Here is a 24552-nt window from a genome sequence, read left to right as displayed (position 1 = left end):
GAGGACTAGAATCAATTTGTTTCTAGGTAACTAGTCATAAGGTGCATTTTACATTGCCTGTTAATGGCGATCTTCAATTCCATTTCAGTCCATCATACAGTAAGAGGAACATCTGACGCACTAAGGAAAATTAATTTTTCAATAGCCGACATTATCTGGGCTGCAGGTTTATATAAGTTTTTATGTGCACATGAGGCTTTGATATCATTTTGGCCAAAACGTAAGTTTGCCCCCACACAGTCATGATGATGATAAGGTGTTGTGGGTGTTTGCCATGATTGTCAGGGTGTTTCTAATTTCTAAATCTAACTTTAAGCAAAAGTTATATCCCATCAACACTACTAACATTTTATTTGCTTTGGATAAACGCTGCCAAATGCATAAATGTAAATGTTTGCTATCCATATATATCACCTATAGCATACAGTATATAACAATAACGTTAATAAGATGTGAAATGACATTGGAGTGTAAGAGAAAGAAACAATGTTTCTGATTATTTCTTGATACACAAACACTTGATTCTCTCTTTATGGGTCGAGCTCTGGGTGCATCAGGGGTAAAGTCAATGAGGACATAGACAAACTGTTTACCTCTGTGAGATTTGCACAGAATCACTCTGTTCTAACTAAATCCAGCTCAGTTTGTGTTTGTCAAAGCTTATCTTTTAGCAGTGTTATCTTCATTATTATCCTCAATTCTGGTTGATGGCTTCTCAGAAAAACAGAAGAATTTTATATTTTAGAAAGAGCATTACACTTTTCAATGTTGCCCAATGTTCCTATAAATTAAGGCATAAAAGGCTAAAGGTCTGTACTGTATGTACAATTAAACTCTTAAAAATGTACTCAATTACATAGTTATTTAACTATTTTTTCATAACATGTAAAACTGGTAAGCTCTCTAATTATCAACAAATCTTCTGAAATTACCATTTTAACATTGTAAGTAGTAGTAAGTTTTTATTTGTTTGTTTTTTTTGCAGGTGGACACGGGTGTTATTGATTCACATGCATTACCGACAGACAGCTGCAATCAGCCAGGGCAGCCAACAGAATGTAGAAGCCCCCAAAAAACTGACGTTCAGGACCCTAAAAGCTGCTTTTCAGAAAAGGACAATGTGATATCAAGAATTTCTAAATCAGAGGAGGGCAGTATTGAAGATCAGGAAGAGCCAGCACAAAGGCAGACTGCACTTTTCCCGCTGAAAGCCTCTGAGGACATGGACACAAAAATCGGAAAAGATGAGGAGCCACATCAACCTGCTATAGAAGGGCAAAGTACAGGCGTAATTGCAGACACATCAGGCCAAATGGAATTGAGTACTGGAAAAGACAGTGATTTGGGTTATGTAGTTCACCAGCATGATTTCTCAATGGTGGAGAGTCATGCAGACGAGGTTACCAATGACTTAACCACATGGACACTTGTCAAAAAGCGTAGGAAGAATAGAAAATCACCTGGGACTGACCATGCTGAGAATGTTAGTAGCAGAGAGTTGAAGACTTCTTACTCGAAATATAAGACAACAGGTAAAACAGAATCACTTCCAACAACTGAGGTAAGGCTAAAGGTCACAACAGATACATCACTGAATGTGTCTTCAGATTCTAGTCAGTCAAACACTCTAGTGTCTTTGGCTACCGACAGAGAACTTCCAGGAGCAATAAGCGCCAACCAGAAAGATGCCTTAAATCTCATACCGTTAGAAATGAGGGATAGATATTCAGAGATAGTTTGTGTCACTGATGCTAGAGCTGCCCAAACTAATGTCATATATCACAGTCCTTCAGATGATCTGGCCTTAACAACAGTGAAATCTGTGCAGTTAATACATACAGAAGCCTCAAAATCAATGCCAACAAATCCTTCAGATTTTGCAAGTCCAGAGTTTACAACACATGTTTCTACAACACTTGTGTCAGAGCCAAAACTCTGCATTACTTCCTGTAATCCACTCAACCCTGAATCTATGTCGGCTGTTCTTGCAACAAAGCTGGAATCAAATCTTACCAAATCCAACCAAAACCTACTGGCACAAGGTTTCCTAGATTCTGCAACAAAATTGGATGAAACTTCAGTCATCCGTAATGAAACCGCAGAGACAACAGAGATTAATTTGAAAGAAGACAAGTACTGTGTTGATGTCACTACAGATAAAGAACATGCTGTAACAAGCTCTTCGGATGAAACACCATCAAAGAAGATTGACAATATTTCCTTGGGCACTGATTTTTTTTCATCAGATGTTCATTCTCATTTAGATATCAAGAGTCAACAGAGGAGTCAACACAGCCCTGGCAAACTTGAAGTCTTACAGCCTGAAAAAGTCCTTTTAGAAAAGGAAGAAGTGTCATCAGGTATCCAAGAATTAGAGATGGTTAATATTGGAGATCAGGCAGACATCCAATTAGAACAGATGGAAATAGATATCCAGCTGAAAACCTCTGAGGTCATGGAGATTGACTTTAGAAAAGGTAAAAAAGAGGAGCCAGCTACAGAAGACCAACATTCAGTGATATATGTAGACACTTCAGGCTGGAAAGATGTCCATAGTACAGATGACAGGGATTTGGGGTCTGTTGTTCACCAGCATGAAAAGAATGTTACCAGTGACAAATCCACAAATGTCAGTCCACTGGATGACACAGATGATAGGACTAAAAAAATCAAGCCCACAAGTACACAAGATGCATTGCCTACATCTGAATCAGCACAACAAGCAGTAATAGATGATGAGAACATCCCTCCTGAACAGGACACAAATAATCAGGAGTTCATATCTAGATATGAAGAAATGGATCAAACTGAACCAGTAATGAAAAAAGAAGACAAAGAGTCCACTGACGGTACAGGTGAGGAATCAAGTGGAACCTCTGAAACCCCAAAGATTGTCTTTACTACAGAATTGGGCTCAGATCTTAAACAGATCCCACTGGAACAAACATTTCCAGATTCAGAAATTAAATTAAATTCTGTTTCAGATGATAAGCTTGATACAAACATAAAAGATACCAAAAATGTTAAGAAAGTATATACTATAATTTTGGATGTTGATCCAACAGCATTACCACCAGATCAATCACTTTATCTGACACAAAATCAGGATCCCAAAGAGTCTGCCCACACCAGTGACTTTTCTTATTCAGATATCAAGAGTCAAGAGAGAAGTTCTTCTGGCTTTAGGAAACCTGATGGCCAAGGACTTGAAGGAAGACTTTTAGACAAGAGTGATGATGATAATTTTGAACCTCAGGATGAAACAGGTGTAAATTCATTTGTGGAATCAGTACAGCCTGAACAGGGACAAGCAACACTTATGCAACTAAAAACACCTGACGTCATTAAAACAGACATTAGAAAAAGTGAAAATGAGAAGTCACATCAGCTGATTGTCAAAAGCCAACATACAATAATAAATACAGACACATCAAGTCCACATGGAGATTTTGCTTCCGACCCTGATTTAAGACCCAAACCTGAGAAAGCCTCATCAGCTCAAAAGATTGCAAAGAAAGTAATTACTGTCATTTCAGATTTTTTTTCACCTACATTACCATCAGATACTTATCAGCCACTGGAGCCAATGCAATGTGTGGAACCTGAAGATGAACCAACTTATTCAGATGAACACAGAAGCTCAAGTGGAACTGGGAAACCTAAAGTTCCAAATCCTGAAAGGGCTCTTTCAGGAAATGATGATATGACATCAAGATTTTCTGAAACGGGCACGAGTAATATTGAAGCAAAAGACGACATTAAACAAGTATGGAGAGAAAGACTAATTTATTTTAAACCCTCTGAGGGCATGGAGAGTGACATTAGAGAAGGTGAAAAAGAGGTGCCTCATCATCTAACTAAAGACATCCAGCATGCAACCACAAAAACAGACACATCAAGTCAAATAGATGTCCAGACTGGAGAAGTCAGTGATGCTGTATCTGGAGTTCACCAGCATGATGTCACAGTAGTGGAGAGACAAGAGAAGAAAGTAACCAGTGACGAAACCATAATTGCACCAGACAGTGCAGAACTTGACTCAGATTTTAATAATCTCAAACATATTCCATTAGCACAAAGTTTCCCAGATTCCAAAAAACAATTAAATACTGTTTCAGATGATCAGCTAGATGAGAAAATTCACAGTGTTAACTCTACTCTAGGAGATTTTGGTCCTAATTTTGCGGTCAGTCCTAAACCAGAGAACGACTTAACTAACCCTGTGGCTCACCCAGAAAATGAAAATAATGTAAAAACTGAAACTGCAAAGAAAGTATTTACTATCTTTCTGGATGTTGATCCACCTACATTACCATCTGATCGATCACTGCACCTGACACAATTTGAGGATCCGGATGACTTTACCCAGACAGGTGAATTTTCACATTCAGATGTCAAGACTCAACAAAGAATTTCTTCTGCCACCGGAGAAACTAATGGACAGAGGCCAGAAAGTGACCTTTCAGACAAGAGTGATGAGAAATCAAAAGTGTCTGAATCAAGCAATGATCATTTTGAAGCTCGAGATGAAAAAGATGTTATTCCATTTGAGGAATCAGTACAGCTTGCAGAGAGGCAAACAACACTTTGTCGACTTAAAATACTAGATATTGCAGAAACTGATATTAGAAAAAATAAAAATGAGGATCCACATCAGCTCATTGTAGAATGCCAACATGAAGTCAATAATACAGGGACATCAAGTCAAATGGATATCCAAACTGAAGAACACAGTGCACAGTTAGGCTCTTTGCTTCACCAGTGTGATGTCAAAGTAGTTAATGAGGATGAAGTTGCTAGTGACAAAAGCAAACATGCTCAAAACAATGAATTTTCAGATGAAGCAAACAAACCAATAGAAAAGACTCCAAATATTGGTAAGGGTAAAAAGAAGAAAAATAAATCTACTGGCAAGGCACAGACAAGCAGTGTAAGTAGCAAAAAGCTGGAGACACCAAGTTGTAAACAACCCCCTGAGATAAATCTACAGGACACTACAGAAACTTCACTGACTGTGTCTTTAGAAACGAGTCAGTCAAACCCTGAAATGTCGTTGAATGCCATACAGGAGGATAGCATAAATCTCCTACAGTCAGAGATTAAAGACCAACATTCAGAGATGGTTAGCATCTCTCATGCTGTAGCTGGCCATACTAATGTCACAGATGGACGTTCTCTAGATGGTGTTACATTAACAGAAGTGACATCTGTACAGTTGGTACAAACAGACACATCAGAATTAATGGCAACTGATGCTTCAGATTTTGTGATATTTGAGTGTACAATGCAAATTCCTACCATACCCAGCTCAGAAAAACTTGAAAATGATGGGGAAACACAGAGAACACGTCAGGACACAGGTGAGCAGGAGCTTTTATCTGTATCTCTAGAGAGGAGTGAAACAGGATCTGTTATAGGAGAATATGACAGAGATTCTACTGATGCTACAGATTTGAAACTTAGTGTCAGCCATCACTTGTTCAGTGTCGATTCATTCGTCCCTGAAAGCCCAATGGCTGTTCTTGCCACAGAACAGGACTCTGACCAGAACTCACTGTCAAAAAGTGTCACAGATTCTGCAACAAAATATGACAACACTTCAGTTGTTCATGATGAAACCACAAAGACATTGATAACAGAAACCTTTATCAAGGTGAAAACCTCTGTGGACATGGAGGTAGACATTGGAAAAAACAAAAAACAGGAGCCAAAACACCCATCTACAGAAGGCCTAAAGAGTGGTGAAACTGAACCTAAAATAAGAAAAGATGATCGTCAACCTACTGATGGTGCAGGTGTGGAATCAAGTGAAACCCCTGAAACTCAAACTCCTGATTTCATTGAGACTGACATTACAAAGAGTGAAAATGAGAAGTCACATCAGCTGATTGGCAAAAGCCAACATAAAATCATAAATACAAACAAATCAAGTATACAGGGAGATTTTGCTTCCGACCCGGATTTCAGACCCAAACCTGAGAAAGACTCATCAGCTCAAAAATTGGCAAAGAAAGTATTTACCATTATTTCAGATTTTTTTTCACCTACATTACCATCAGGCAGTAATCAGCCACTGCAATCACAAGACTCTCACACAGATGAACCAACTTATTCAGATATTAACAATGAACACAGAAGCTCAAGTGGGACTGGGAAACCTGAAGTCCCAAACCGCGAAATAACTCTTTCTAAAAGTGATGATATGATATCAAGTTTTTCTGAAACAGGGATGGGTAATATTGAAGCTCAGACTGACATTGAACAAGGATGGAGTGAAAGACTTATCTATTTTAAAACCCCTGACATCATGGAGAGTGACATTAGAGAAGGTGAAAAAGAGGAGCCTCATCTGACTGAAGAAATCCAACATGCAACCACAAAAAGAGACACATCAAGCCAAATAGATGTCCAGACTGGAGAGGACAGTGATGCGGTATCTGGGGTTCACAAGCTTGATGTCACAGTAGTGGAGAGACATGAGAAGGATGTTACCAGTGACAAAACCACAAATGCACCAGACAGTGCAGAACTTGACTCAGATCTTAATAATCTCAGACATATTCCACTTGCACAAAGTTTCCCAGATTCCAAAAAACAAATAAATACTGTTTCCGATGATCAGCTGGATAAGATCATTCCTAGTGTTGACTCTACCCAAGTAGATGTTGGTCCTAAATTTGATGTCAGTTTTAAATCAAAGAAAGACTCATTATCTGACCCTATGGCGAATGTTGGTAAGGGTAAAAAGAAGAACAGGAAATCTCCTGTCAAAGCACAGACAAGCAATGATAGTAGTAGAAAGATGAAGACACCTAGTTGTAATCGTGAGAGCACACCTGACTCAGATTGCCTTCAAACCCCTGAGATAAAGCTACAGGAAACTACAGATACTTCACTGACTTTGTCTTTAGAAACGAGTCAGTCAAACTCTGAAATGTCAGTAAATACCATTCAGGATGATACCACAAATCTCCTAAAGTCAGAAATTAAAGAGCAACATTCAGAGATGGTTAGCATCCCTCATGCTGTAGCTGCCCATACTAGTGCTCAAGACAACATTCAACAAGGATGGAGTGAAAGACTTATCTATTTTAAAACCCCTGACATCATGGAGAGTGACATTAGAGAAGTTGAAAAAGAGGAGCCTCATCATCTGACTGAAGAAGTCCAGCATGCAACCACAAAAACAGATACATCAAGCCAAATAGATGTCCAGACTGGAGAGGACAGTGATGCGGTATCTGGGGTTCACCAGCATGATGTCACAGTAGTGGAGAGACATGAGAAGGATGTTACCAGTGACAAAACCACAAATGCACCAGACAGTGCAGAACTAGTCTCAGATCTTAATGTCAACCATATTCCACTGGGACAAAGTTTCCCAGATTCCAAAAAACAATTAAATACTGTTTCCGATGTTCAGGTAGATGAGATCATTCCTAGTGTTGACTCTACCCAAGGAGATGTTGGTCCTGAATTTGATGTCAGTTTTAAACCAGAGCAATACTCATTATCTGACCCTATGGCAAATGTTGGTAAGGGTAAAAAGAAGAACAGGAAATCTCCTGTCAAAGCACAGACAAGCAATGATAGTAGTACAAAGATGAAGACACCTAGTTGTAATCGTGAGAGCACACCTGACTCAGATTGCCTTCAAACCCCTGAGATAAAGCTACAGGAAACTACAGATACTTCACTGACTTTGTCTTTAGAAACGAGTCAGTCAAACCCTGAAATGTCAGTGAAAACCATTCAGGATGATACCATGAATCTCCTACAGTCAGAAATTAAAGAGCAACATTCAGAGATGGTTAGCATCTCTCATGTTCTAGCTGGCCATACTGGTGCTCAAGACAACATTGAACAAGGATGGAGTGAAAGACTTATCTATTTTAAAACCCCTGAAATCATGGAGAGTGACATTAGAGAAGGTGAAAAAGAGGTGCCTCATCATCTGACTGAAGAAGTCCAAGACTCATCCATAGAAAGAGACTCATCAAGCCAAATAGATGTCCAGACTGGAGAGGACAGTGATGCGGTATCTGGGGTTCACCAGCATGATGTCACAGTAGTGGAGAGACATGAGAAGGACATCACCAGTGACAAAACCACAAATGCACCAGACAGTGCAGAACTACACTCAGATCTTAATAATCTCAGACATATTCCACTGGCACAAAGTTTCCCAGATTCCAAAAAACAAATAAATACTGTTTCAGATGATCAGCTAGATGATATCATTCCTAGTGTTGACTCTACCCAAGGAGATGTTGGTCCTGAATTTGATGTCAGTTTTAAACCAGAGAAAGACTCATCATCTGACCCTATGGCAAATGTTGGTAAGGGTAAAAAGAAGAACAGGAAATCTCCTGTCAAAGCACAGACAAGCAATGTTAGTAGTAGAAAGATAAAAACACCTAGTTGTAATCGTGAGAGCACACCTGACTCAAAATGCCTTCAAACCCCTGAGATAAAGCTAAAGGACACTACAGATACTTCACTGAATTTGTCTTTAGAAACGAGTCAGTCAAACCCTGAAATGTCAGTGAATGCCATTCAGGATGATACCACAAATCTTCTACAGTCAGAAATTAAAGAGCAACATTCAGAGATGGTTAGCATCTCTCATGTTCTAGCTGGCCATACTGGTGCTCAAGACAACATTGAACAAGGATGGAGTGAAAGACTTATCTATTTTAAAACCCCTGAAATCATGGAGAGTGACATTAGAGAAGGTGAAAAAGAGGTGCCTCATCATCTGACTGAAGAAGTCCAACATGCAACCACAAAAAGAGACACATCAAGCCAAATAGATGTCCAGACTGGAGAGGACAGTGATGCAGTATCTGGGGTTCACCAGCATGATGTCACAGTAGTGGAGAGAAATGAGAAGGATGTTACCAGTGACAAAACCACAAATGCACCAGACAGTGCAGAACTAGACTCAGATCTTAATAATATCAGACATATTCCACTGGCACAAAGTTTTCCAGATTCCAAAAAACAAATAAATACTGTTTCTGATGATCAGCTAAATGATATCATTCCTAGTGTTGACTCTACTCAAGGAGATTTTGGTCCTGAATTTGATGTCAGTTTTAAACCAGAGAAAGGTTCATCATCTGACCCTATGGCAAATGTTGGTAAGGGTAAAAAGAAGAACAGGAAACTTCCTGGCAAAGCACAGACAAGCAATGATAGTAGTAGAAAGATGAAGACACCTAGTAATCGTGAGAGCACACCTGACTCAGATTGCCTTCAAACCCCTGAGATAAAGCTAAAGGACACTACAGATACTTCACTGAATTTGTCTTTAGAAACGAGTCAGTCAAACCCTGAAATGTCAGTGAATACCATTCAGGATGATACCACAAATCTCCTAAAGTCAGAAATTAAAGAGCAACATTTGGAGATGGTTAGCATCTCTCATGTTCTAGCTGACCATACTGGTGCTCAAGACAACATTGATCAAGGATGGAGTGAAAGACTTATCTATTTTAAAACCCCTGAAATCATGGAGAGTGACCTTAGAGAAGGTGAAAAAGAGGTGCCTCATCATCTGACTGAAGAAAGCCAAGATGCATCCACAAAAAGAGACTCATCAAGCCAAATAGATGTCCAGACTGGAGAGGACAGTGATGCGGTATCTGGGGTTCACCAGCATGATGTCACAGTAGTGGAGAGACATGAGAAGGACATCACCAGTGACAAAACCACAAATGCACTAGACAGTGCAGAACTAGACTCAGATCTTAATAATCTCAGACATATTCCACTGGCACAAAGTTTCCCAGATTCCAAAAAACAAATAAATACTGTTTCTGATGATCAGCTAGATGATATCATTCCTAATGTTGACTCTACCCAAGGAGATGATGGTCTTGAATTTGATGTCAGTTTTAAACCAGAGAAAGACTCATCATCTGACCCTATGGCAAATGTTGGTAAGGGTAAAAAGAAGAACAGGAAATCTCCTGGCAAAGTACAGACACGCAATGTTAGTAGCATTGTTACTAACATCTCTTATACTGTAGCAGCAACTAATGTCACAGATAGACACTCTCCAGATGGTGTTACATTAACAGAAGGGAAATCTGTACAATTGGTACAAACAGAGACATCAAAATTAGTAGCAACTAATGCTCCAGATTTTGTTATATTTGAGTGTACATCGCAAATTCCTACCACACACGGCTCAGAGTCAAAACTCGACAATGATGGGGAAGCACAGAGAACAACCCAACCATGGCAGGACACAGGTGAGCAGAAGCTCATACCTGTATCTCTAGAGAGGAATGAAACAGGATATGTGACAAGAGAGGATGATAGAGCTGATTATAGACAATATCAGCTGATTGTAAAAGGCCAACATACAATCATAAGTACAGAAACATCTTCAGAAATGGATGTCCACATGGCAGAAGACCGTGATTTAGGCTCCTTGCTTCACCAGAATGATGTCACAATATCTCATGAGGATGACATTGCTGGTGACAAAAACAAAAATGCACAAGATAAAGAGTCTGATGAAGCAAACAAAGCACTAGAAAAGTCAACAAATGCTGCCAAGGGTAAAAAGAAGAGCAGGAAGACACCTGGCAAAGATCAGACAAGCAGTGTTAGTAGTAGAAAGACACAAAGTTGTGAACATAAGAGCACACATGACTCAGAATCCCTTCAAACCTCTGAGGTTAAGCTGCTTGACAAAGATGGCAAAGCACAGAGAACAACCCAAGCAGTTGAGCCTTTGGCTGTATATCCAGAGAGTGAAGTTGCAAGACCTGATACTGCACAGAAAGCATTTACTATAATTTTGGATGTTGATTCACATACATTACCATCGGATCAGTCGCTGGATTTGACCAATGTTGAGGCTTCTGAAGACCCTGCCCATACAGGTGAATTATCTCAGTCAGAAATCATGAAGCAGCACAAAAGTTCTGCAGACATTAGGAAACCTGAAGACCAACTGCTTGAAAGTGACATCTCAGACATGAGTAATGTGAAATCAAAAACCTCTGAATCAGACACTGAAAATGTTGAAGTTCAAGATGAAAATGGTGTAAATGCATTTGTGGAATCGGTACAGCCTGAAGAGAGGAAAACTACATTTATCCAACTAGAAACACCCAATGTTATGGAAGTTGACATCAGAGGAAATGAAAAGTCACATCAGCTTATTGTAGAAGGCCAACATACAATCATAAGTACAGAAACATCTACCCAAATGGAGGTCCACATTGAAGGAGAAAGTGATTTAGGCTCCTTGCTTCACCAGAGTGATGTCACAATGTCTCATGAGGATGACGCTGCTGGTGACAAAAGCAAACATGCACAAGATAAAGGGTCTGATGAAGCAAACAAAGCATTAGAAAAGTTAACAAATGCTGCCAAGGGTAAAAAGAAGAGCAGGAAGACACCTGGCAAAGATCAGACAAGCAGTGTTAGTAGTAGAAAGACACAAAGTTGTGAACATAAGAGCACACCTGACTCAGAATCCCTTCACACCTCTGAGGTAAAGCTACTTGACAATGATGGGGAAGCACAGAGAACAACCCAAGCATGGCAGGAGTCCATGTCTGTTTCTCTAGAGAGGAAAGAAACAGTAGCTGTAATAGATGGTGGCACAGAATCTACTGATGGTACAGATTTGAAATTAAATGTCAGCCATGACTTTTCCAGTGTCGGTAAACTCATACCTGAAAGCCCAATGGCTGTTCTTGACACAGAACTAGACTCTGACCAGACCTCACTGCCACAAGGTGTGCCAGATACTGCAACAAAATGTGACAATACTTCAGATGTTCATGATGAAACACCTATCCCGCTGAAAACCTTTGAGGTCATAGAGGTTGATGTTAGAAAAAGTGAGAAGGAGGAGTTCCAAGAGTCGACTATAGAAGGCCAAAAGATGAATGAAACTGGACCTGTAGTAGGTAAAGTTGACAAAGAACCAACTGATGGCACAGGTGTAAAATCAAATGCAACTTCTGAAACCCCAATGCCTGCGTTTACTACAGAATTAAACACAGATCTTAGCAATCTTGAACAGGTCCCAATGGAACAAAGTTTCTCAGATGCTATAAAACAATTACATAATGTTTCAGATGATCAGCTTGATGTGAACATCCACACGGATACTGTTGAGACTGCTCAGGGAGATTTTGTTCCTGAACTTGTTGTCAGTCCTAAACCTGATGAGTTATCAGTTGAGCCTTTAGCTGTATATCCAGAGAGTGAAGTTGCAAGACCTGAAACTACAAAGAAGGCATTATCTATAATCTTGGATGTTGATTCATATACATTACCATCAGATCATGTGGATTTGACAAAAGTTGAGGCTTCTGAAGACCCTGCCCGTACATGTGAATTATCTCAGTCAGATTTCAAGAAGCAACACAAAAGTTCTACAGACACAAGGAAACCTGAAGACCAAATGCTTGAAAGTGATATCTCAGACATGAGTGATGTGAAATCAAAAATCTCTGAATCAGACACTAATAATATTGAAGTTCAAGATGAAAATGGTGTAAATGCATTTGTGGAATCGGTACAGCCTGAAGAGAGGCAAACTACATTTATTCAACTAGAAACACCCAGTGTTATGGAAGTTGACATCAGAGGAAATAAAATGTCACATCAGCTGATGGTTGAAGGCAAACATACAATGAGTACAGAAACATCTACCCAAATGGATGTCCACATTGGAGGAGAAAGTGATTTAGGCTCCTTGCTTCAGCAGAGTGATGTCACAATGTCTCATGAGGATGATGTTGCTGGTGACAAAAGCAAATATGCACAAGATAAAGAGTCTGATGAAGCAAACAAAGCACTAGAAAAGTCAACAATTGTTCCCAAGGGTAAAAAGAAGAGCAGAAAGACACCTGTCAAAGATCAGACAAGCAGTGTTAGTATTAGAAAGACACAAAGTTGTGAACATAAGAGCACACCTGACTCAGAATCCCTTCAAACCTCTGAGGTAAAGCTGCTTGACAAAGATGGCGAAGCACAGAGAACAACCCAAGCAGTTGAGCCTTTGGCTGTATATCCAGAGAGTGAAGTTGCAAGACCTGATACTGCAAAGAAAGCATTTACTATAATTTTGGATGTTGATTCACATACATTACCATCAGATCAGTCGCAGGATTTGACAAAATTTGAGGCTTCTGAAGACCCTGCCCGTACAGGTGAATTATCTCAGTCAGATATCAAGAAGCAACACAAAAGTTCTGTAGACACTAGGAAACCTGAAGACCAAATGCTTGAAAGTGACATGAGTAATGTGAAATCAAAAATCTCTGAATCAGACACTGAAAATGTTGACGTTCAAGATGAAAATGGTGTAAATGCATTTGTGGAATTGGTACAGCCTGTAGAGAGGCTAACTACATTTATCCAAATAGAAACACCCAATGTTATGGAAGTTGACATCAGAAGAAATGAAAAGTCACATCAGCTGATTGTAGAAGGCCAACATACAATCATAGGTACAGACACATCTACCCAAATGGATGTCCACATTGGAGAAGAAAGTGATTTAGGCTCCTTGCTTCAGCAGAGTGATGTCACAATATCTCATGAGGATGATGATGCTGGTGACAAAAGCAAATATGCACAAGATAAAGAGTCTGATGAAGCAAACAAAGCACTAGAAAAGTCAACAATTGTTCCCAAGGGTAAAAAGAAGAGCAGGAAGACATCTGGCAAAGATCAGACAAGCAGTGTTAGTAGTAGAAAGACACAAAGTTGTGAACATAAGAGCACACCTGACTCAGAATGCCTTCAAACCTCTGAGGTAAAGCTACTTGACAAAGATGGCGAAGCACAGAGAACAACCCAAGCATGGCAGGAGTCCATGTCTGTTTCTCCAGAGAGGAAAGAAACAGTAGCTGTAATAGATGGTGGCACAGAATCTACTGGTGGTACAGATTTGAAATTAAGGGTCAGTCATGACTTTTCCTGTGTTGGTCAAGAGTCGACTATAGAAGGCCAAAGGATGGATGAAACTGGACCTGTAGTATGTAAAGTTGACAAAGAACCCACTGATGGCACAGGTGTAAAATCAAATGCAACTTTTGAAACGTCAATGCCTGCCTTTACTGCAGAACTAAACACAGATCTTAGCAATCTTGAACAGGTCCCAATGGCACAAAGTTTCTCAGATTTGGAAAAACAATTACATAATGTTTCAGATGATCAGCTTGATGAGAAAATCCATACTGATACTGTTGAGGCTGCTCATGGAGATTTTGTTCCTGAACTTGTTGTCAGTCCTAAACCTGATGAGTTATCAGTTGAGCCTTTAGCTGTATATCCAGAGAGTGAAGTTGCAAGACCTGAAACTACAAAGAAGGCATTATCTATAATCTTGGATGTTGATTCATATACATTACCATCAGATCATATGGATTTGACAAAAGTTGAGGCTTCGGAAGACCCTGCCCGTACAGGTGAATTACCTCATTCAGATATCAAGAAGCAACACAAAAGTTCTGTAGACACAAGGAAACCTGAAGACCAAACGCTTGAAAGTGACATCTCAGAAATCATGAAGCAGCACAAAAGTTCTCCAGACACTAGCAAACCTGAATACCAACCGCTTGAAGGTGACATCTCAGACATGAGTAATGTGAAATCAAAAATCTCTGAATCAGACACTGAAAATATTGATGTTCAAGATGAAAATGGTGTAAATGCATTTGTGGAATCGGTACAGCCTGTAGAGAAGCAAACTACATTTATCCAACTAGAAACACCCAATGTTATGGAAGTTAATATCAGAGGAAATGAAAAGTCACATCAGCTTATTGTAGAAGGCCAACATACAATCATAAGTACAGAAACATCTACCCAAATGGATGTCCACATTGGAGGAGAAAGTGATTTAGGCTCCTTGCTTCACCAGAGTGATGTCACAATGTCTCATGATGTTGATTTTGCTGGTGACAAAAACAAATATGCACAAGATAAAGATTCTGATGAAGCAAAGAAAGCACTAGAAAAGTCAAAAAATGTTGCCAAGGGTAAAAAGAAGAGCAGGAAGACATCTGGCAAAGATCAGACAAGCAGTGTTAGTAGTAGAAAGACACAAAGTTGTAAACATGAAAGCACACCTGACTCAGAATCCCTTCAAACCTCTGAGGTAAAGTTACTTAACAAAGATGGCGAAGCACAGAGAACAACCCAAGCAGTTGAGCCTTTGGCTGTATATCCAGAGAGTGAAGTTGCAAGACCTGATACTGCAAAGAAAGCATTTACTATAATTTTGAATGTTGATTCACATACATTACCATCAGATCAGTCGCTGGATTTGACCAATGTTGAGGCTTCTGAAGACCCTGCCCATACAGGTGAATTATCTCAGTCAGAAATCATGAAGCAGCACAAAAGTTCTCCAGACACTAGCAAACCTGAATACCAACCGCTTGAAAGTGACATCTCAGACATGAGTAATGTGAAATCAAAAATCTCTGAATCAGACACTGAAAATGTTGAAGTTCAAGACGAAAATGGTGTAAATGCTTTTGTGGAATCGGTACAGCCTGAAGAGAGGCAAACTACATTTATCCAACTAGAAACACCCAATGTTATAGAAGTTGACATTAGGGGAAATGAAAAGTCACATCAGCTTATTGTAGAAGGCCAACATACAATCATAAGTACAGAAACATCTACCCAAATGGATGTCCACATTGGAGAAGAAAGCGATTTTGGCTCATTGCTTTGCCAGAGTGATGTCACAATATCTTATGAGGATGACGATGCTGGTGACAAAAGCAAATATGCACAAGATAAAGAGTCTGATGAAGCAAACAAAGCACTAGAAACAAATGTTGCCAAGGGTAAAAAGAAGAGCAGGAAGACATCTGGCAAAGATCAGACAAGCAGTGTTAGTAGTAGAAAGACACAAAGTTGTGAACATAAGAGCATACCTGACTCAGAATCTCTTCAAACCTCTGAGGTAAAGCTACTTGACAAAGATGGCGAAGCACAGAGAACAACCCAAGCATGGCAGGAGTCCATGTCTGTTTCTCCAGAGAGGAAAGAAACAGTAGCTGTAATAGATGGTGGCACAGAATCTACTGGTGGTACAGATTTGAAATTAAGGCTCAGTCATGACTTTTCCAGTGTTGGTCAAGTGTCGACTATAGAAGGCCAAAGGATGGATGAAACTGGACCTGTAGTAAGTAAAGTTGACAAAGAACCCACTGATGGCACAGGTGTAAAATCAAATGCAACTTCTGAAACCCCAATGCCTGCGTTTACTACAGAATTAAACACAGATCTTAGCAATCTTGAACAGGTCCCAATGGAACAAAGTTTCTCAGATGCTATAAAACAATTACATAATGATCAGCTTGATGTGAACATCCACACGGATACTGTTGAGACTGCTCAGGGAGATTTTGTTCCTGAACTTGTTGTCAGTCCTAAACCTGATGAGTTATCAGTTGAGCCTTTAGCTGTATATCCAGAGAGTGAAGTTGCAAGACCTGAAACTACAAAGAAGGCATTATCTATAATCTTGGATGTTGATTCATATACATTACCATCAGATCATGTGGATTTGACAAAAGTTGAGGCTTCTGAAGACCCTGCCCGTACATGTGAATTATCTCAGTCAGATTTCAAGAAGCAACACAAAAGTTCTACAGACACTAGGAAACCTGAAAACCAAACGCTTGAAAGTGATATCTCAGACATTATCCAACTAGAAACACCCAATGTTATGGAAGTTGACATCAGAGGAAATGAAAAGTCAATTCAGCTGATTGTAGAAGGCCAACATACAATCATAAGTACAGACACATCTACCCAAATGGATGTCCACATTGGAGAAGAAAGTGATTTAGGCTCCTTGCTTCAGCAGAGCGATGTCACAATGTCTCATGAGGATGACGCTGCTGGTGACAAAAGCAAATATGCACGAGATAAAGAGTCTGATGAAGCAAACAAAGCACTAGAAAAGTCAACAAATGTTGCCAAGGGTAAAAAGAAGAGCAGGAAGACATCTGGCAAAGATCAGACAAGCAGTGTTAGTAGTAGAAAGACACAAATTTGTGAACATAAGAACACACCTGACTCAGAATGCCTTCAAACCTCTGAGGTAAAGCTACTTGACAAAGATGGCGAAGCACAAAGAACAACCCAAGCATGGCAGGAGTCCATGTCCGTTTCTCCAGAGAGGAAAGAAACAGTAGCTGTAATAGATGGTGGCACAGAATCTACTGGTGGTACAGATTTGAAATTAAGGGTCAGTCATGACTTTTCCAGTGTTGGTCAAGAGTCGACTATAGAAGGCCAAAAGATGGATAAAACTGGACCTGTAGTAAGTAAAGTTGACAAAGAACCCACTGATGGCACAGGTGTAAAATCAAATGCAACTTCTGAAACCCCTTCGTCTGTATTTACTGCAGAACTAAACACTGATCTTAGCAATCTTGAACAGGTCCCAATGGCACAAAGTTTTTCAGATTTAGAAAAACAATTACATAAAGTTTCAGATGATCAGCTATATGAGAACATCCACACTGATACTGTTGAGACTGCTCAGGGAGATTTTGCTCTTGAACTTGTTGTCAGTCCTAAAACTGAGGAGTTATCAGTTGAGCCTTTGGCTGTATATCCAGAGAGTGAAGTTGCAAGACCTGATACTGCAAAGAAAGCATTTACTATAATCTTGGATGTTGATTCAGATACATTACCATCAGATCAGTCACTGGATTTGACAAAAGTTGAGGCTTCTGAAGACCCTGCACGTACAGGTGAATTATCTCAGTCAGATATCAAGAAGCAACACAAAAGTTCTGTAGACACTAGGAAACCTGAAGACCAAACGCTTGAAAGTGATATCTCAGACATGAGTGATGTGAAATCAAAAATCTCTGAATATGACACTGAAAATGTTGAAGTTCAAGATGAACATGGTGTAAATGCATTTGTGGAATCGGTACAACCTGAAGAGAGGCAAACTACATTTATTCAACTAGAAACACCCAATGTTATGGAAGTTGACATCAGAGGAAATAAAACGTCACATCAGCTGATGGTTGAAGGCAAACATACAATGAGTACAGAAACATCTACCCAAATGGATGTCCACATTGGAGGAGAAAGTGATTTAGGCTCCTTGCTTCACCAGAGTGATGTCACAATATCTCATGAGGATGACGTTGCTGGTGACAAAATCAAATATGCACAAGATAAAGAGTCTGATGAAGCAAACAAAGCACTAGAAAAGTTAACAAATGTTGGCAAGGGTAAAAAGAAGAGTAGGAAGACATCTGGCAAAGATCAGACAAGCAGTGTTAGTATTAGAAAGACACAAAGTTGTAAACACAAGAGCACACCTGACTCAGAATCCCTTCAAACCTCTGAGGTGAAGCTACTTGACAAAGATGGCGAAGCACAGAGAACAACCCAAGCAGTTAAGCCTTTGGCTGTATATCCAGAGAGTGAAGTTGCAAGACCTGATACTGCAAATAAAGCATTTACTATAATTTTGGATGTTGATTCACATACATTACCATCAGATCAGTCGCTGGATTTGACAAAATTTGAGGCTTCTGAAGACCCTGCCCATACATGTGAATTATCTCAGTCAGATATCAAGAAGCAACACAAAAGTTCTGTAGAAACTAGGAAACCTGAAGACCAAACGCTTGAAAGTGACATCTCAGACATGAGTGATGTGAAATCAAAAATCTCTGAATCAGACACTGAAAATGTTGAAGTTCAAGATGAAAATGGTGTAAATGCATTTGTGGAATCGGTACAGCCTGAAGAGAAGCAAACTACATTTATCCAACTAGAAACACCCAATGTTATGGAAGTTAATATCAGAGGAAATGAAAAGTCACATCAGCTTATTGTAGAAGGCCAACATAAAATCATAAGTAAAGAAACATCTACCCAAATGGATGTCCACATTGGAGGAGAAAGTGATTTAGGCTCCTTGCTTCACCAGAGTGATGTCACAATGTCTCATAAGGATGACGTTGCTGGTGACAAAAACAAATATGCACAAGATAAAGATTCTGATGAAGCAAACAAAGCACTAGAAAAGTCAAAAAATGTTGCCAAGGGTAAAAAGAAGAGCAGGAAGACATCTGGCAAAGATCAGACAAGCAGTGTTAGTAGTAGAAAGACACAAAGTTGTAAACCTAAGAGCACACCTGACTCAGAATGCCTTGAAACCTCTGAGGTGAAGCTACTTGACAATGATGGGGAAGCACAGAGAACAAACCAACCATGGCAGGAGTCCATGTCTGTATCTCTAGAGAGGAAAGAAACAGTAGCTGTAATAGAAGACGGCAGAGATTCTACTGATGGTACAGACATGAAATTAAGTGTCAGCCATGACTTTTCCAGTGTCGGTCAACTCATCCCTGAAAGCCCAATGGCTGTTCTTGACACAGAACTGGACTCTGACCAGAACTCACTGCCAAAAGGTGTCCCAGATACTGCAACAAAATGTGACGATACTTCAGATGTTCATGATGAAACACCTATCCCGCTGAGAACCTTTGAGGTCATAGAGGTTGATGTTAGAAAAAGTGAGAAAGCAAAGTTCCAAGAGTCGACTATAGAAGTCCAAAAGATGGATGAAAGTGGACCTGTAGTAGGTAAAGTTGACAAAGAACCCACTGATGGCACAGGTGTAAAATCAAATGCAACTTTTGAAACGTCAATGCCTGCCTTTACTACAGAATTAAACACAGATCTTAGCAATCTTGAACAGGTCCCAATGGAACAAAGTTTCTCAGATGCTATAAAACAATTACATAATGTTTCAGATGATCAGCTTGATGAGACCATCCACTCTGATACTGTTGAGACTGCTCAGGGAGATTTTTTTCCTGAACTTGTTGTCAGTCCTAAATCTGAGGAGTTATCAGTTGAGCCTTTGGCTGTATATCCAGAGAGTGAAGTTGCAAGACCTGATACTGCAAAGAAAGCATTTACTATAATCTTGGATGTGGATTCATATACATTACCATCAGATCATATGGATTTGACAAAAGTTGAGGCTTCTGACAACCCTGCCCGTACATGTGAATTATCTCAGTCAGATATTAAGAAGCAACACAAAAGTTCTGTAGAAACTAGGAAACCTGAAGACCAAACGCTTGAAAGTGACATCTCAGACATGAGTAATGTGAAATCAAAAATCTCTGAATCAGACACTGAAAATGTTGAAGTTCAAGATGAAAATGGTGTAAATGCATTTGTGGAATCGGTACAGCCTGAAGAGAAGCAAACTACATTTATCCAACTAGAAACACCCAATGTTATGGAAGTTGATATCAGAGGAAATGAAAAGTCACATCAGCTTATTGTAGAAGGCCAACATACAATCATAAGTACAGAAACAACTACACAAATGGATGTCCACATTGGAGGAGAAAGTGATTTAGGCTCCTTGCTTCACCAGAGTGATGTCACAATGTCTCATGATGTTGATTTTGCTGCTGACAAAAACAAATATGCACAAGATAAAGATTCTGATGAAGCAAACAAAGCACTAGAAAAGTCAAAAAATGTTGCCAAGGGTAAAAAGAAGAGCAGGAAGACACCTGGCAAAGATCAGACAAGCAGTGTTAGTAGTAGAAAGACACAAAGTTTTAAACATGAGAGCACACCATACTCAGAATCTCTTCAAACCTCTGAGGTAAAGCTACTTGAAAAAGATGGCGACGCACAGAGAACAACCCAAGCAGTTGAGCCTTTAGCTGTATATCCAGAGAGTGAGGTTGCAAGACCTGATACTGCAAAGAAAGCATTTACTATAATTTTGGATGTTGATTCACATACATTACCATCGGATCAGTCGCTGGATTTGACCAATGTTGCGGCTTCTGAAGACCCTGCCCATACAGGTCAATTATCCCAATCAGATATCAAGAAGAAACACAAAAGTTCTGTAGAAACTAGGAAACCTGAAGACCAAATGCTTGAAAGTGACATCTCAGACATGAGTGATGTGAAATCAAAAATCTCTGAATCAGACACTGAAAATGTTGACGTTCAAGATGAAAAAGTTGTAAATGCATTTGTGGAATCGGTACAGCCTGTAGAGAGGCTAACTACATTTATCCATATAGAAACACCCAGTGTTATGGAAGTTGACATCAGAGGAAATGAAATGTCACATCAGCTGATTGTAGAAGGCCAACATACAATCATAGGTACAGACACATCTACCCAAATGGATGTCCTCATTGGAGAAGAAAGCGATTTTGGCTCATTGCTTTACCAGAGTGATGTCACAATATCTCATGAGGATAACGATGCTGGTGACAAAAGCAAATATGCACAAGATAAAGAGTCTGATGAAGCAAACAAAGCACTAGAAAAGTCAACAATTGTTCCCAAGGGTAAAAAGAAGAGCAGGAAGACATCTGGCAAAGATCAGACAAGCAGTGTTAGTAGTAGAAAGACACAAAGTTGTGAACATAAGAGCATACCTGACTCAGAATGCCTTCAAACCTCTGAGGTAAAGCTACTTGAAAAAGATGGCGACGCACAGAGAACAACCCAAGCATGGCAGGAATTCATATCTGTTTCTCCAGAGAGGAAAGAAACAGTAGCTATAAAAGATGGTGACACAGAATCTACTGGTGGTACAGATTTAAAATTAAGTGTCAGCCATGAGTTTTCCAGTGTCAGTCAATTCATCCCTGAAAGTCCCTTGGCTGTTCTTGAAACAGAACTTGACTTTGACCAGACCTCACTGCCACAAGGTGTGCCAGATACTGCAACAAAATGTGACGATACTTCAGATGTTCTTGATGAAACACCTATCCCGCTGAGAACCTTTGAGGTCATCGAGGTTGACGTTAGAAAAAGTAAGAAAGAGGAGTTCCAGGAGCCGACTATAGAAGGCCAAAAGATGGATGAAAGTAGACCTGTAGTAAGTAAAGTTGACAAAAAACCCACTGATGGCACAGGTGTAAAATCAAATGCAACTTCTGAAATCCCTATGCCTGCATTTACTGCAGAACTAAACACAGATCTTAGCAATCTTGAACAGGTCCCAATGGCACAAAGTTTCTCAGATTTTATAAAACAATTACATAATGTTTCAGATGAACAGCTGGATGGAAACATCCACTCTGAAATTGTTGAGACTGCTCAGGGAGATTTTGTTCCTGAACTTGTTGTCAGTCCTAAACCTGATGAGTTATCAGTTGAGCCCTTGGCTGTATATCCAGAGAGTGAAGTTGCAAGACCTGATACTGCAAAGAAATCATTTACTATAAATTTGGATGTTGATTCACATACATTACCATCAGATCAGTTGCTGGATTTGACAAAATTTGAGGCTTCTGAAGACCCTTCCCGTACAGGTGAATTATCTCAGTCAGAAATCAAGAAGAAACACAAAAGTTCTGCCGACACTAGGAAACCTGAAGACCAAACCCTTGAAAGTGACATCTCAGACATGAGTGATGTGAAATCAAAAATCTCTGAATCAGACACCGAAAATGTTGAAGTTCAAGATGAAGATGGTGTAAATGCATTTGTGGAATCGGTACAGCCTGAAGAGATGCAAACTACATTCATCCAACTAGAAACACCCAATGTTATGGAAGTTGACATCAGAGGAAATGAAACGTCACATCAGCTGATTGTAGAAGGCCAACATACAATCATGAGTACAGAAACATCTACCCAAATGGATGTCCACATTGGAGAAGAAAGTGATTTTGGCTCATTGCTTACCCAGAGTGATGTCACACTATCTCATGAGGATGAGGTTGCTGTTGACAAAAGCAAATATGCACAAGATAAAGAGTCTGATGAAGCAAACAAAGCACTAGAAAAGTCAACAAATTTTGCCAAGGGTAAAAAGAAGAGCAAAAAGACACCTGGCAAAGATCAGACAAGCTGTGTTAGTAGTAGAAAGACACAAAGTTGTAAACACAAGAGCACACATGACTCAGAATGCCTTCAAACCTCTGAGGTAAAGCTACTTGACAAAGATGGCGAAGCACAGAGAACAACCCAAGCATGGCAGGAGTTCATGTCTGTTTCTCCAGACAGAAAAGAAACAGTAGCTATAATAGATGGTGGCACAGAATCTACCGGTGGAACAGATTTGAAATTAAGTGTCAGCAATGACTTTTCCAGTGTTGGTCAAGAGTCGACTATAGAAGGCCAAAAGATGGATGAAAGTGGACCTGTAGTAGGTAAAGTTGACAAAAAACCCACTGATGGCACAGGTGTAAAATCAAATGCAACTTCTGAAACCCCAACGCCTGCGTTCTCTGCAGAACTAAACACAGATCTTAGCAATCTTGAACAGGTCCCAATGGCACAAAGTTTCTCAGACTTGGAAAAACAGTTACATAATGTTTTAGATAATCAGCTTGATGAGAACATTCACACTGATACTGTTGAGACTGCTCAGGGAGATTTTGCTCCTAAAATTGTTGTCAGTCCTAAACCTGATGAGTTATCAGTTGAGCCTTTGGCTGTATATCCAGAGAGTGAAGTTGCAAGACCTGAAACTACAAAGAAAGCAATCACTATAATCTTGGATGTTGATTCAGATACATTACCATCAGATCAGTCGCTGGATTTGACCAAATTTGAGGCTTCTGAAGACCCTGCCCGTACAGGTGAATTATCTCAGTCAGATATCAAGAAGCAACATAAAAGTTCTGCAGACACAAGGAAACCTGAAGACCAAACGCTTGAAAATGACATCTCAGACATGAGTGATGTGAAATCAAAAATCTCTGAATCAAACAAGGATAATTTTGTAGCTCAAAAGGAAAACGTTTTTATTTCATCTGAAGAATCAGTACAACCCGAACAGGGGCAAACTACACTTATCCCACTTAAAACACCTGATGTTATTGAGACTGTCATTAGAAAAAGTGAAAACGAGGAGTCACATCAGCTGATTGTAGAAGGCCAACATACAATCATAAATACAGGTACATCCACCAAAATGGAAGTCCACACTGAAGATGACAGTGATTTAGGTAATGTCAGCAGTTACACCAAAGTACAGAAGACTGAAGTTTTGGATAGCAGTTTTTCTGAGCAGGTAAGACACTATATTCTTTTATTTTTCTGAGGGGAAATAATTGAGGAATTTAGTCAGCAATCAGCTATATAGCTTTTAAATGCCTTCACTCTTTAAGCACTTGGAGAGTGATTGCATGCAAGATCTGTACAATTGTTTGGCATTTTAATTTCTTCAAATTGTTAAGTAATGTTTATGATGTTTGCGTTCTTAAAAAGGAGCAGTATGTAGGTTTATAAAGAAAATACTATAATATGTTCGTAGAGACATAGTCGCAGAGTTCACAGATTTTTTCTTTCTGAAAAACAATCATATAGCCAGTTATTCTACTTTGAAATGTGTGTTACGTGTAAGACCTTGCATTCCAATCTGCTTAATTAGAAATTAAAAAATTAGAATTAGTATGTCCTAAATCATAGTATGTTGAAATGAGTAGCCATACAATTCGGCTGATATTACCCGCAACCCACCACGAGAGGGCGGAGTTTAGTTGCACTACACAGATTTAACAAATT

General features: G+C 39.5%; 1 protein-coding gene across 1 annotated transcript in view; it reads left to right on the top strand.

The window, feature by feature from the left end:
- The window catches only part of syne2a (spectrin repeat containing, nuclear envelope 2a), a 140337-nt gene that overhangs the window by 42036 nt on the left and 73749 nt on the right, over nt 1-24552 (top strand). The window contains 1 exon segment of the mRNA XM_073855956.1: nt 986-24058. Coding sequence (XP_073712057.1) covers nt 986-24058 — 23073 coding nt within the window.

This window comes from Misgurnus anguillicaudatus, chromosome 18 (genome assembly GCF_027580225.2).
Source record: "Misgurnus anguillicaudatus chromosome 18, ASM2758022v2, whole genome shotgun sequence".
NCBI lineage: Eukaryota > Metazoa > Chordata > Actinopteri > Cypriniformes > Cobitidae > Misgurnus > Misgurnus anguillicaudatus.
This window is presented reverse-complemented; position numbering and strand designations above follow the sequence as displayed.